This window comes from Octopus sinensis, unplaced genomic scaffold (assembly GCF_006345805.1).
Source record: "Octopus sinensis unplaced genomic scaffold, ASM634580v1 Contig12901, whole genome shotgun sequence".
In the NCBI taxonomy this organism is placed as follows: Eukaryota; Metazoa; Mollusca; class Cephalopoda; order Octopoda; family Octopodidae; genus Octopus; species Octopus sinensis.
The window spans coordinates 24,966-39,242 of record NW_021832828.1 but is presented as its reverse complement, the minus strand read 5'-3'; the positions used below and the strand labels follow the sequence as shown (position 1 = coordinate 39,242).

At 36.3% G+C, this 14,277-nt stretch overlaps 1 protein-coding gene and 1 long non-coding RNA gene across 9 annotated transcripts in view; both read left to right on the top strand.

Moving 5' to 3' along the window:
- The window catches only part of LOC115229497 (cyclin-dependent kinase 2-associated protein 2-like), a 36,520-nt gene extending 29,902 nt beyond the window's left edge, over window positions 1–6,618 (top strand). For all 8 annotated transcript variants that reach the window (XM_029799835.2, XM_029799834.2, XM_036499225.1 and 5 more), the window contains one exon: window positions 6,160–6,618. In XM_029799835.2, the coding sequence (XP_029655695.1) occupies window positions 6,160–6,510 (351 nt within the window). In that variant the 3' untranslated portion in view covers window positions 6,511–6,618. The remainder of the gene's footprint in view (window positions 1–6,159) is intronic.
- Window positions 6,619–7,026: 408 nt separating this feature from the next.
- LOC118761386 lies at window positions 7,027–12,342 on the top strand. The gene is made up of 2 exons (XR_004997337.1): window positions 7,027–9,766; window positions 11,512–12,342. It is a non-coding gene; the product is annotated as an uncharacterized LOC118761386 (long non-coding RNA).
- Window positions 12,343–14,277: the final 1,935 nt, after the last annotated feature.

Below are 14,277 nucleotides of genomic sequence, written 5' to 3'. Positions count from 1 at the left end.
CTTGTTGTACCTGTAACACCTTGTTTGTTATAAATCTTGTTGTTGGTCTTATATTGATTTATCAGTACAAAATTGCGCTATTATGTTGTTCATACATATCATTAAAGAGAATATAATTGTACTTGTTATGTTGTTTGTATTGCATTGCCCTGTTATGTTGCTAATTGTATTGTTTAACTTGTCTTGTTAACCACTCATTGTTGTTACTAAAGTGGTGGAATGACCGAATTGGTAGAGTAACAAATGCTATTTAATCACACCTCTTTATATCCCCATTTCAAATCCTGCCAAGGTGAACTTTTCCTGTCATTTCTTCTGAATCTGTGACATAAATAGCATTGGAATATTGGGGTTGATGTAGTTAACATTTATCCTTTAAAAATTATAACCAAGTGTTTGTTACTGTTTAATTTGTCCCTACTGTAGGGGACTCAAGTAGTTGTCCTTCCATTTTATGAGTTCAGATCCTGCCATGGTTCCCATCATCCTTAATCCTTTGGCATTCATATTTCTTGTCAAATGTAATGCTTATTTATTCACATTGTTTTGAATTAATCCTGCACTATCTTGCAGCTTTGAAATTTCAACGATGTGATTATTTCTTTTTAGAAGGACATTGTCTGGTAAGTGTTAGAAGCTGTATCTGGCCAGATTGAACATAAAACAGGTAGAATATTTGGGCCAAATATGGCCACAAGTGTCTACCATCCTTAAAAATTTTTTTCTTACTCTACAAGATCAACACACTGACTATCATTATCCACTTCTGAAACTCTGTTCAAACAGTTTTACAGGCAGCACAGACAGTCTTTGGGAAAAGTATAAATGCCTGAATGTACAACATCCTGTGGAGTCTTGGAGGGTGAATAGGTGAGGGTATAGGAGAGATTGGGAGTTTGGGTCCTGTTACTAGTCCTGTGTTGTTGTGTGTTGTTTAGTTAACAACTGTTACTGGTGCTTTGATGTCGTCTATGATATAGTTGACAGGTGTTACTTTGATATATCAACTATATCATTAGGCAGTCATCTGGCAGAATTGCTAGTGTCAGAAAAGTGACTTGGATATTTATTCTGACTCTTTACATTCAGAGCTCAAATCCCACTGAGGTCAACTTTGCCTTTCATCCCTCTGGGGTCTATAAACTGACGTACCAGAAGAGTACAAGAACCAGTGTAACTGACTAACCCCTTCTCCAAATTGCCGACATTATGCTAAAATTTGAAACAATTATTATTATCATGATGAAGTGATGAGCAAGGTAGCCAATCTCACCCAGAAATAGGCTGAGAGAAAGCGATCCCTGAAAGATCGGGCAGAAGTAGCAAATGCTCACATCACCTCTGTCATATATTATTGCCCTTATTCACATTTCACCAAACTGAAGTGTGTGCTCTTCTGCTTTCTGAGGAAGAGACATGTTCCATTTGCCAGGTGCTGCATTTGCTATCAACACCCACTGAATAGAGGGCTGGGCATGCTGTGGTTGTTGATGTGCAGACATGCACTAAGGCTGCTACAACTCCAGTGCTTCCTAGACTGTGAGCAGCTGTAGTCACCATTTGTCAGGCACGATTTCCCACTGTTCATCTGTTTGTCTGAGCTGTAGTCTTGGATCAAGCATAGACCGAGTCAGGGTACCTGGCACCTAGAGTGTTGTCAGGTGCTCACAGTCAGGCAATGAAGTCACTGGAAGTTCTCAAGCATTCTCTATAGGGTTAGTGGTAGGCAAGTACAACAACATTCTTGGGGAGACTCTGGACATTGATGACAATGAGTTGACTGGTCTGTTCTCAAGGATTTTCAGTTTGGGGCTCATGAATAACTTCCGAAAATCCCTGGCCTGACAGTGCTACTGGTGGGCACTGCTGTTCGGAATAAACTCTACAGGCATGGAAGTGCTGTGAGCTGGGTTTGCCCAAGGTGCACACAGAGCAATGAAACTGTTCTGCACATTCTCATCCAGTGCCCAAGCATTGCTGACTTGTGGGATTTTGTTGAACACGTTCTGTCACATGTAGGATGCATCTGGCTACATGCTGAGTCCATTGTAAAGATCATCCCACCACCTTCCTTTGACCAGGAAGGGCAGACAGTGTTTCTTTGTCTGGTGACCTTAGCAAAAGAGGTTGTGGTGGCCCAGGTTGAAAAGGGTAAAGACAGACACTTTCCTCATTGGCCAAGCCCTCATCAACTTTTTCAAATTTCTGTAATTTTGTTAAAAAGTAGGTGAATGTAGCATGAAACACCTGAGTGAATGGGCCTACTCTAAGCATGCATCTCTAGACTGAGGGTAGATGAGGTGGAGAGGGCACTTGCCCTACAGGTTAGGGTGATTGTGGTTTTTGTGGGGATTTTATGAGCAGGCCTTGGAAGCATCTCTCTTTTGGGATTTATTTGTTATAATTTTTATTGTTATTACCTTTTTACACGATTAAATTTCACTCTTTTTGTGTTGTGTTGTCCTGTGCCATCCCTAATCTTTTATATAAACCCTCAGTGGTGAATAACGAAAAGGTGATTATTATTATTATTAACTCAGGTTTTTTGGGGGCACAGTCTACAATACCATGCTAACTGTTCTTTTTAATTATATAATACTTAGCTGTTATTCTGGCCGTACCAAGGAGTAAAAACTTTTTGTAACAGTTCTACTGGGCAGTCTTTCTTGATTTCCTTTATATTCTTCTTGATGCCTTCTGATACTGTCACCAAGAACCCAACAATAATTGGCACTATCTTCATCTTCTTTATTTTCTATTTTATACTTAAGAGGATTGTATATGCCTATTATTATTATTATTATGATGGTGAACTGGGAGAATCTTTATAGTACCAGGCAAAATACTTTAGAGCATATCATCTCTCTTTACATTCTGAGTTCAAATTCTGCTCAGGTTCACTTTGCCTTTCATCCCTTTTGGGGTCGATAAAATAAGTACCAGTTAAGCACTGGGGTCGATGTAATCAACTCTCCCCCTCTCCCCAAATTGCTTGCCTTCTGCCATGTTTCTATTATGTTTGGATTTTGCTTTGTTTGTATGAGCTGAGTCCAACTCTCATCCAGAGACCTCAAGAGACAGCAAGTTATATATTCATGCGGGCATTATAACTAGGTTGATTGATAAGTGCCATATTTTGGTGAGAGGGATTTGTTTCATAATTGTGTGCCTTGGGTTCGTAACAAGTATTGTTTCAGAAAATGCGCTTTTGATAATAGGTAGCAAAAGATTGCTTTGGAGTTCTATGGAGGGTTTTCAGGCTAAATTTGATGATTTTTTATGTTTCCTTTTTTCAGGAACAGCTTGATGTATCAGTGAACAGAGAACAGCATTGGAGAGCATAAAGATTAAAGTTGTAGTTGAGAAAAAAGTTAGCTGACATGCAAGACTGGAAACCACCTGAATATTGGAAAAGAGTTACCTGTATCATGATGATTCATGCTGGGTATCAAAATGCCCACATCATGACTGCTACTCAGTGCTCTGTGAACACTATAAAAGCTGTAAGGCATGACATGGACAGCTACAACGGAGACTATGAAGCTGTGGCCAGCAGTAAGGTGATGGTTTTTGGGTGTGACTCCAGTGAGGGTGATGTCATGCTGCTCACCTTAGGCTCCATTCAGACAGCTATGTGAGGCTGCTGAAGACTGTGGTCAAACCCTGGCTGGAGAAGGTTGCTGCTGGAAGGGCATATGTGTGACAGCAGGATTTGGCTCCTTGCCATACCTATAGAAAGTTGTTGGAGAATTTCTACGACTTCATCAGCCTTAATTTCTGGCTTTCTATTTCCCACAGTTGTGGCATTAGGAAGGGCATCCAGCTGAAGAAACCCTACCCGATCAGATTCAAGCCTGGTGCAGCCATCTGGTTCGCCAGTCCTCAGTCAAATCGTCCAACCCATGCTAGCATGGAAAGCGGATGTTAAATGATGATGATGATGTAATCCCATGGATTACTATGTGTGGGACGTGGATGAGAAAAGCACCAACTACCTTCCCTACAGCATCAAGGCCAATCTGGTGGCCACGATGAAGGAGGTGTTCAAAGATCTTCCCAGGGACACAGTGAGGAACGTATGTGCCAGGTTCCAGAGCCATCTTGAGGCCGTAGTGTAAGCTGAGGACGGCTACTTTGAATAAACTTTTATCTCCCAGCTATAATCTACTTGATATGTTTTGATGTTTTTAAAAGTGCTTTTATTTTTGGAAGGAATATTGTTTTTTCTTTTTCTTTTATGCAAACTGTCAAATTTAGCCTGAACACCCTGTAGACAGTATTTTTTGTAGGATATGAGGTGCCCCCATAAGCACTGTTTTCTGAATTTCTTCTGTCTTTGGATTCCGAGATATTATTATTATTATTATTAAAAGAGCAGTGCATGCCATCAAAGTGACACTGGGGTAAAATATACGAAGCCCAGTATACACATCATGACTACCCATCTGATAAGGGTACACTAGGCACATGCATCACAACCATGTGTGCATGACATGATGCTCTCATATCAAGATTAACAGCGCATGACCTTGCAGGTGGGGCCCAGTTAGAATTTTCTTCAGGTCAAGTAGCCCATCCTGCTCAAAAGGTCATAGAATGAGGTTTGTTTAAGGATGATGAACAAAACATTCATGTTTCCAAAGGTGAATTATCCAAACCTCTAAGAATCCCTCTCAACACACGGCTATGATGCTCCCCCACTACTTCTGCTTGTGGTCAGAGATGCACATATCGTCAGCCATTAAGGGACACGTTCAACTGGTTAAAATCAAACAACTGTCCAGCAAATCTGTGGTATTGAGCAGAATATTTGCTGTAGGCCATCTTTTATACTAAGACAAAACAATGTACATGATAACACTTCCAATCAGTTAAGATCAGAAGCCATGAGAGCCAGTGCCTGATATTGCATCAGGGCATTTATTATTATTATTATTATTATTAAATTCCGGCGAGGTTGACTTTGTCTTTCATCCTTTTGGGGTTGATAGAAAAATAAGTATCAGTTGAACACTGGGGTCAATGTAATCAACTCATCTCCACCTATTTCAAGCTGCCCTTGTGGCAAAAATTATTATTATTATTATTATTAGTAGTAGTAGTGGTAGTGGTGGTGGTGGTGCTAACACTGTGAGCTGGCAGCAGAATCATTAGCATACTGGTCAAAATGCTTAATGGCATTTTGTGTCTTTGTGTTCAGATTCCACCCAGGTCATCTTTTTTTGCCTTTCATCTTTTTGGGGTCGATAAAATGAGTGCCAGTTGAGCACTGGGGTTGATGTAATTGTTTTGCTCCTCCAAGATTGATAACCTTGTGTCAAAATTTGAAACGATTATTATAAGGTGGCGAGCTGGCAGAATCATTAGCACACCAAGCACAATGCTCAGTAATATTTTGTCTGTTTTCATGTTCTGAATTCAAATTTTGCTGAGGTTGACTTTGCCTTTCATCCTTTTGTAGTCGATAAAACAAGTACCAGTTAAGCACTGGGGTCAATGTAATTGACTAGCTCCCTACCTCAAGTTTTAGGCCTTGTGTCTTTAATAGAAAGGATTATTATTATGATTGAACAGTGGATTAGGAAAATTGTTAGATTGTCAGATAAAATTCCATGCAATATTTAGTTACAGTACTTAAATTTTGAGTTCAAATCCAGCTACAATCAACCCTGCCTTTCATCCTTGATAAAATAAAGTACCATTCAAGTACTGGTGAAGTTTAATTTTTCTGTACTCCCCCTCCTTCCTTAATTTCTGGCCTTATGCCTATGTTAGCTAGCAAGCAGGCAGAATCATTAGCATATTGGACAAAATACTTTTCTGATTCTTTGTGTTTTGGGTTCAAATTCCACCAAGGTCAATTTTGCCTTGGGGTGACAAGAGGATTTAAGTCCGTTTTCAAATTTAGACGCCAGTTTTTTGTCAGTCCACCAAATGATTTTCTAATGTTTTGTTAGGTTGCTGTGTATGCACAGTGACTGTGAAGATATAAGAAGCTCCCAAATCTTTTTTCACTTCAATCAGTAATAGACCTGACTTTCATTTTATTAACCCCTTTGCTTTCTCAATTTAGTGCTGCCTTTGTAAAAGTGACAAAATTGTACATATTTAAATATCTACCTCACTAAGAATTTCTCTTTTTGTATAATCTCATTTCAGAACCGGACGATGGACGATGATGTGATCATAGAAGGAACAGCGTCCAGTTCACCGGTTACGCCAGTGATGAGCAATCCTGGCACACCACGCTCAGAGTTGGACATACATGGCAACCATGGTACGCCACCCCCGGCCATAGCCAACCGGGGTCCGCAATTACCACAGATGTCACAACACCCTCAGACAAAATACACCCAGCTTCTGGCGGTCATCGAGGACATGGGCAAAGATATACGTCCGACGTACTCTGGCAGCAAATCCTCCGCTGAACGACTGAAGCGAGGCATCGTTCATGCCCGCATACTGGTGCGAGAATGTCTGATGGAGTGTGAACGTAGTGCTCGGACATGAGGCAAGCAATTCCCCACCTCTCTCTTTCTTTTACAAGTCAAAATAACAACCAACAACTCAACCAAATAAACTAACCAGCCACCAGTCTGTTTGTTGGTCTGTAGACTTTTATCATTGAAGAATGGCTCAGTTTCTGAAATTTTCTTCAAATTCCAGCTTTTGTCAGTAATTTTTTTTTTATATTTCCTTCTGTAACATTTCAACATTCCTTTAGACATGACTCATGTTTATTTATTTTGTTTTGCTTTTTAGATTTTATTTAGTTTTCAATCTCAACTCTTTCTTTCACTCTCTGTCAACGACAGTCTTATATATATATATATATATATTACAATTAAGCATAAGTATGTTAGATATTTATATATAAATATATCTTCTTTTTTGTTTTTAACAATGACATTTACATATATTGATAGGCAAGATCTACAAGTATTGCTCACTACACACACACACACACACACACACACACACACACACACACACACACGTCTGAAGCACATTATAACTGCCCTCTGCAGAATTCAGCTACAACTCATTCCTACCAATTACCTAACACAGTTGAACTCTATACAGATCTTTACAGATGATGTTTATGATTTTTTAAAGTGATATTTTTGGGTGCCATGGGTCACCTTTGAGTTTAATTTCCAATGGCTCTAGTCTTTTCTTTTGGTATTTTGCAACTAAATTCTATAAAAAAAACAACAAATTATTGATACAATTATTTTTTAGTTCTATTTTCTTTGATTATATGCGTAAAAGAGGTTAAGAGCTGGAACAACAGCCTCAGTAAATGTTTGGGTTAATATTATAATTGCAAACTACATAGCACTTTGCTTTCACTGATAAAGTGTCTTGTATTTCTTGGCAAGAGGCTTTGTTTGTACTCTGAAGTCCAGAACTTTTCGAACCTCCTTGTTGGTTGACTTGCCACATGCATTTCAACCAGGTGCACATCTGTCTGTCTTCAGGCCTCATGTTACCATAACTAGTAACTACTCTTGACAGCAGCATCAGACTTTGGAAAATATAACATGTGGTAGTTGTTGGCATTGACAATAACATGTCACCTGTAGACCAATGAGAAATTTAACTGCTTGAAACAATAATCTATCGACGAAAGCCAGGATAAGAGGCGGGGAAAGTCTAAAATGGAACAAAACAGAGCAACACTCCATAAGAATTTACTGATTCTCTCTGTTTATTTTTCTGAGATTGAACGGAATGAATTCATTGCACTATTATCCTCATCTTTTGTGTTTCTCTTTACATTCTGACTGGTTCATTCTCTTGTTATTTTCAGGTGCCACATTCCCTATTCACTCAATATGTTTCGATGTCCCTTCTTCTATACTAGTATGGGTTAGCTGAATCTATTATCAAAGTATAGTTTTACATCTGGATACCCTTCTTGTCACTAATCCTTACCTATTTTTCAAGTAAGGGATCTGTTATTCTCCATAACTTTAAAAAGCTCAAAGCCAGCAGACAGTTTGTTGAGAGAGGAAATGACAAATTTACTGGTTTTAGCAGGAGTTTTGGAAAAGCACAAACATAAGCAAACACCCATTATATACTTATATATATATATATATATATATATATACATTTGTTCAGTTTCTGTTTATCAAATGGATATATGGTACCCTGATAATTCAAGAATGGACTGGTTCGAAACACAGGAGATGAGATCAATAGTTCACACCTTTTCAGAGAAAGTTCCTGCTATTATCTTAAGCCACAAGTGTGCTGAGATTAAGCAGATTGAAGATTTCTTCCTGTCACAAATATGGTTTCTCTAAATCTCTCATTTAAGCTTTTCATTGATATGTGGGTGCGGGGTTTTTTTTTTTTAAAACAAACTCCTAATAAATAAATACATGAATTAAAGAATTTTTACTGTAAATATTTATTAAATTATAATTAAAAAGAAACAGTGAATAAATAAAAGCATGAAATATCAACAATGAAAAGCTGATCTTTCACTAAAAGTACAGATGATTGTTTTAATGATGTTCCTCTGATGTGACATATCTATTAGTGGCTAGTCTCTTTACTTCAGGGAAATGAAGTATTTATCTTCCAAGGAAGATAGTGGTTTGTTTCCGGTATTAATAAAGATGTATGGAATGGAGTATGTTCGTCGGGGTCTGATGCATGGAGAAGCATTGTTCCAGCTGGAGACTACTGTTATATGCTGTCTGTGCTGATGGTTTCCTAGATATCTTCAGTGCATCTGGCTGCAAGTCATCAGTGTTGTACTGTCACTTCGTTTATTAATTACAAGGACAGCATGCTGTGTGCAGGAAGTATTTTAATAGTGGTGTGGGGAGGGGGAATGTTTGCTTTAATAAATTATGGAGATAAAGAGCCACCTAACACATGCTAGTGTAAAAATAATTCAGATATGGAAACATTAACTAAGAAAAGAGAAAGTAAAAACGAAATGAGAGAGGAAAGTCTCACAGCCATTAATTAAGACAAAAGATTAAAGATTCTAACATCCACTCATCTAATAAGTTCTCATATTTTTCTCTCCTTTTAGCTGAAATTTCTAAATTTTTCAGTAAATTTCTTCACATCTTTCATGTGTAAAATGTAATTGTCTTAAGTGATTGTTCAATAAAAAAACCCTTCATATAGGAGCATGCATCTAAATGGGTGGGGCTGGGGTACATAGATTCAGGAGCATGTGCTTATTAACTAAAGCCATATTACACTGTTTATTTCACATTTCTTGATTATTTATAAACACAATAGGCTGTCATTTAAATATACAACATTCATAAACCGATTTTAGAATTTATCATTTCATAACATTCAACATACAGTATATTATCATACACATACACACACACACACATATATTAATCTATATATATATATATGTGTGTGTGCCTGTGTGTAGTCATTTAGTGGTAACAAATATAATACAAAGATGGAAGTTTGGTATAAGATTAAAAGCGACAAAACCTGCTTATTTGGAATTGTTTGGTGGCTGTACACTATCTGTTAGGTGAGGTTGCAAATAGTGTAGAGGTGATAATTGTCAACAAACTGAGTAGTTACAGGGTTTCAAATCTTGGATAAGATTGTCTTCCCAGACTTACATCATTAATGCACTTATGAAATCTGATTTATGTGTGCAGTAATATTTGATGTTACAAGCATACTGAAACCTGTGACCTTAGTTACGTACAGTATTTGTCTATCTTCATATGTATGTGTGTATATATATATATATATATATATATATGTGTGTGTGTGTGTGTGTGTATGTATCTATATATATGAACATATTAATTACAGTACATAAAATGTGTGGATCTCTGAATGTTTGTGTTTTTATTATGCACTCACAAATGTTGGTTTGTGCAGCCATGGTGATGTAAAATGTAAATGAGGTTGGCTAATTCTGTTATTGAATTATAAATGGTAACAGAGATAGCCATTAATAATAATAATAATAATAATAATACGGTAGGACATTGAACTGGCTACTTTACTGTATCTAGTCCAATATCTCACTGTTTTTGAGTTGAAATCCAGCTGACATCAACTCCCCAGGCTTGATAAAGTAACTATTAACATATTCTAATTGATTAAATCACTTATACTCTTTCCCACTTTCAAAATAAAATAAGAATAAAAAGGCCTTGTACCTTGTCAGAAGGAATACTGTTCTTAAATTGTGTTTAAATCTAAAAATAAAAAGATCTCACAGTTTCTTGAGCAAGCAAGACTCAGCAATTGCTTAAGAAAATAACTTTTTTTTTCTTTTTGATTGAAAGAGAAGAATAATAATACTATTTTTTTCCAAAGGAATAAACAAATTGGTTACATCAATTAACATTTGTATAAATTCTCTTGATTAACATCTAAATTTGATGCACTCTGGATAAAATAATATAAAGGTGGACATTTTGAAGCAAATAATGAATTCCCAAATAGAATTAATAATACATCCTCTTCATGCATTTTTCAAATTCTAAACCTGACCATGTGGTTACATTATTCCATGCCTCACTCTTGTCTGTTAATGTCGATGGCCTGGGAGTTACATTAATGAATATTCTGCTGCAAATGAATTTATGTATATATATATATATGTATATACATCAGTCAGTAGTTCATAAATCAGAAAAGAAGCATACTCTAAAACTTTAGAGCAGTAATACATAAAAGATTGTTGGTTATGGCTGGACAAGGAGTGACCATTGGTTTCACAGCCAATGAGTCTGACAAGTCACCTACACTGCTAAGAACTTTATAGGTGCAAAACCAATGTCACTTCCCGACCAGCCATAACCAACAACCTTTTAAGTATATATAATAAATCTATATACATAGATATATTATTCTTAAACGAGAATGTCGTCGACAGTGACTTTGAAGCTTCAGCCAGCTAAGCCATTGTTGGACTGCAAAGTCACTGTCAACAGCATTCTTGTGTAAGAATAATAAATTTGTACTCTACAAAAGTGTAGAGTAACCCATCAGATTAATGTAAAATTGTTATAAATGAATATAAAAACAAACATTAATATATGTATATAAAGACATCGTCATTTTTTTATAGAAAAGCCCGTGCTTTTATAAAGATGATTAGAAACCATAATTTGATGTCAGCCAGCAGGCTGGGATTTTAGAATTTGGTTAGATCAATACACATGGTCCAATACTCTCAAGGTCACATGTTCATTTACATTGAATTAAAAATGGCTCAAAGATAACTGGTAATTCTCTATTAGTAGCATAATCTTGAGAGTAACTAATGTAATTTGTATATAGACACTATGTAGTGTTTAGAATTTCTTCCAACCATCACAATTCTAAAGAATGAAAAATGATTTGAATTCTAACAGTGATAAAATTTGTACTAGAAATCTCAATGGGAATTTCAATTATTACCATATTTGCCAGTGTGTATGTAAAGTAGATAGGTGCATCTGTATATAAGAGTATATAGATGCATATTTATGGAAGAGAATATATATATAGATATATATATATGTACATCTATATTCCCCCCAAAATAAAGAAGTTTTTTTTTTTGTATTTTAAGAAGAAATACTAATTTTGACCTACACCCATTTGAAAACAAAAGAAATTGTGTGAGCCAATATATGAGACAAAAATTTTAGGGAAAGGACGGGTGGGGCTATCTTTTGAAATTTAACAAATAATTAAATTTCATCTTATACACTGGCAAATATGGTAAAAACATGTTTTATTTCTCATGAAACCAACATGGATTCCTTTTCTTTTTTTGTTTTTACCAAATCAATTTCTGCAAAAACATGGCATGACCAATTTTTGGAGAACATTAGCATATATATATAATATGTATCTATATTGTAGTTTTAGGGATTGCATCTCTATAATATTTTTTTTTCTTTCTTTAACTTGTTTTAATAGTAAAACTGCTGCTCATTTATTATTGTTGCTAAACTATTTGCTGCTTCTAAAGAAAGTCAGACATTTTGCTATTTGCTTTTCATTTTCAGTGAGATTATTGATCTTATGTGACAGTTTATGTTCAAATATTCATATTCAGATTGTATATTTATTGTATTTATAGTTTCATTTTCATTGTTGCTGTTTCTTAGTTTTTTTAATGCACAATTTCTCATGTTGGATGCTGTCTTTAGGTTTCACATCTCCTAGTCTGTACTTATAAAATATTCATCATTTTTTTTTGTCATTCATGACTTGTGTTTTAAAGCTCCAACTGTGTTACATTATACTTGCTCCTTGCTTAACTGTTGTCTCATACCAGTGTTCTTTTGTAGGATGTAAATGTTGTGGTCAATAAACTATCTAGAAAACAAATACTTTGTACATTTAATTTATTTCTCTCTCCGCTACATGTTTGTACAAACATTGGTGCGGGCATGGTTGTGTGGCAAAAAGCTTACTTTCCAGCCACGTGGTTCTGGGTTCAGTCCCACTGCACAACACCATGGGCATGTGTCTTTAGGCTGACCAAAGCCTTGTGTATGGAAACTGAAAGAAGCCCGTTGTATGTATATATAATATATATGTATATATAATATACAGTGGCGGCCAAAATGTTCAGAACGGCATTGTTTTCATCAGAAAAGTAGATATAATTTTTTATCAAAGTTGTTTTATATTCTATAATTTTCACAGACAATAAATACGATATTATTTGTTATTGCCTGAGATTTTGGTGTAATTTGAGAGGATAATACAAAAGTTATGGATGATTTAGTGATTTACTGCAAAACCCATGGCGGCCAAAATGATCAGAACAGTTGCTTTTACTCCGTGTTTTAGTATATTTAACCGGCAAACTCTAATGTTTTGAATTTGTTTACGTGACGGTTCGTTTACTAAGCAATAGTAAGAATATTTGCAGTGTACTTTGTTAATATAATGCCACTTACTCCGTTATCAATTCGTCAGCAGATTATTAAGCTTCGAAGGAAAGATAATTTAAGTATTGGATTGCAAAGATTGTTAACAAGTCAAAAAGTGTTGTACACAGTATTCTTAAGGTCTACGATGATTGTGGTTCGTGTGAAGCAAGAAAGTTTACAAGTAGGCCGAGAAAAACGACCAAGAGAGAAGATCGTGCTATGGTGAAGTTGGTTAAAAAGGACAGATTTAAAACTGCTGCTGCTTCTCGGAAAATGAGCATTGTATTGAAGAAAACTTTATCTCGAAAAACTGTGTCTCGTCGTTTAGTTGAACATGACCTACAAGCAAGAGCACCTGCAGTGAAGCCACTGATCAGCTCCAAGAATAAAAAGTGTCGTCTTACCTTTGCAACCAAACATGTGTTGTGGTCTCAAGAAAAATGGCAAACGGTGCATTTCAGTGATGAATCTAAGTTTATGTTATTTGGCTCAGATGGGAAAAGGTACGTTTGTAGAAAAGTAGGTGAAAAATTGTTGCCTAAATGCCTTAAGACTAGTGTTAAATTCGGTGGAGGAAGTGTCTTCACACTAAATATTAAATAATTCCAGTATTCTCTGTCATCTTTGATTATTTTGTTATTTTTTCAACCGTTCTGATCATTTTGGCCGCCATGGCTTTTGCAGTAAATCACTAAATCATCCATAACTTTTGTATTATCCTCTCAAATTACACCAAAATCTCAGGCAATAACAATTAATATTGTATTTATTGTCTGTGAAAATTATAGAATATAAAACTACTTTGATAAAAACTCATACTTACTTTTCTGACGAAAACAATGCCGTTCTGAACATTTTGGCCGCAACTGTATATATGTATATATATCATCATCATCGTTTAACATCGCCTTCCGATGATGATGAACAGGAATACAAATTGCACAAATCAGAGAGCAACAGGAAAAAGCGCAATAGGTCAGCCAACCACCTCAAGCAGGTGACAAAAAAGGCAGTGCTTGAATTTGAACAACGCATTGCAACTAACCCTGACAGCAAAGTGTTCTGGAAGTATGTGCACTCAAAGCAGAGACCCCACTCTCCAGTTGGTCCCCTTCGCAATTCCCACACAGGACAGATTACTGGCAATCCCGAAGAATGTGCAGAAATCATTGCTGGATGCTTTACTGTCGAAGACCAAAATGTTCCGTCTTCATCACCACTGACATCGGACTCTATATCTACTATGCAATTTACACCAGCAATGCTACAACGCCATCTTAAGAATAAACGCGACTATGCCTCTCCTGGTCTCGATGGTGTTACATACCTACTTCTCAAATGCGGTGGGTACTTTCTTCTAAGCCAACTTTCTCTATTCTTCCAA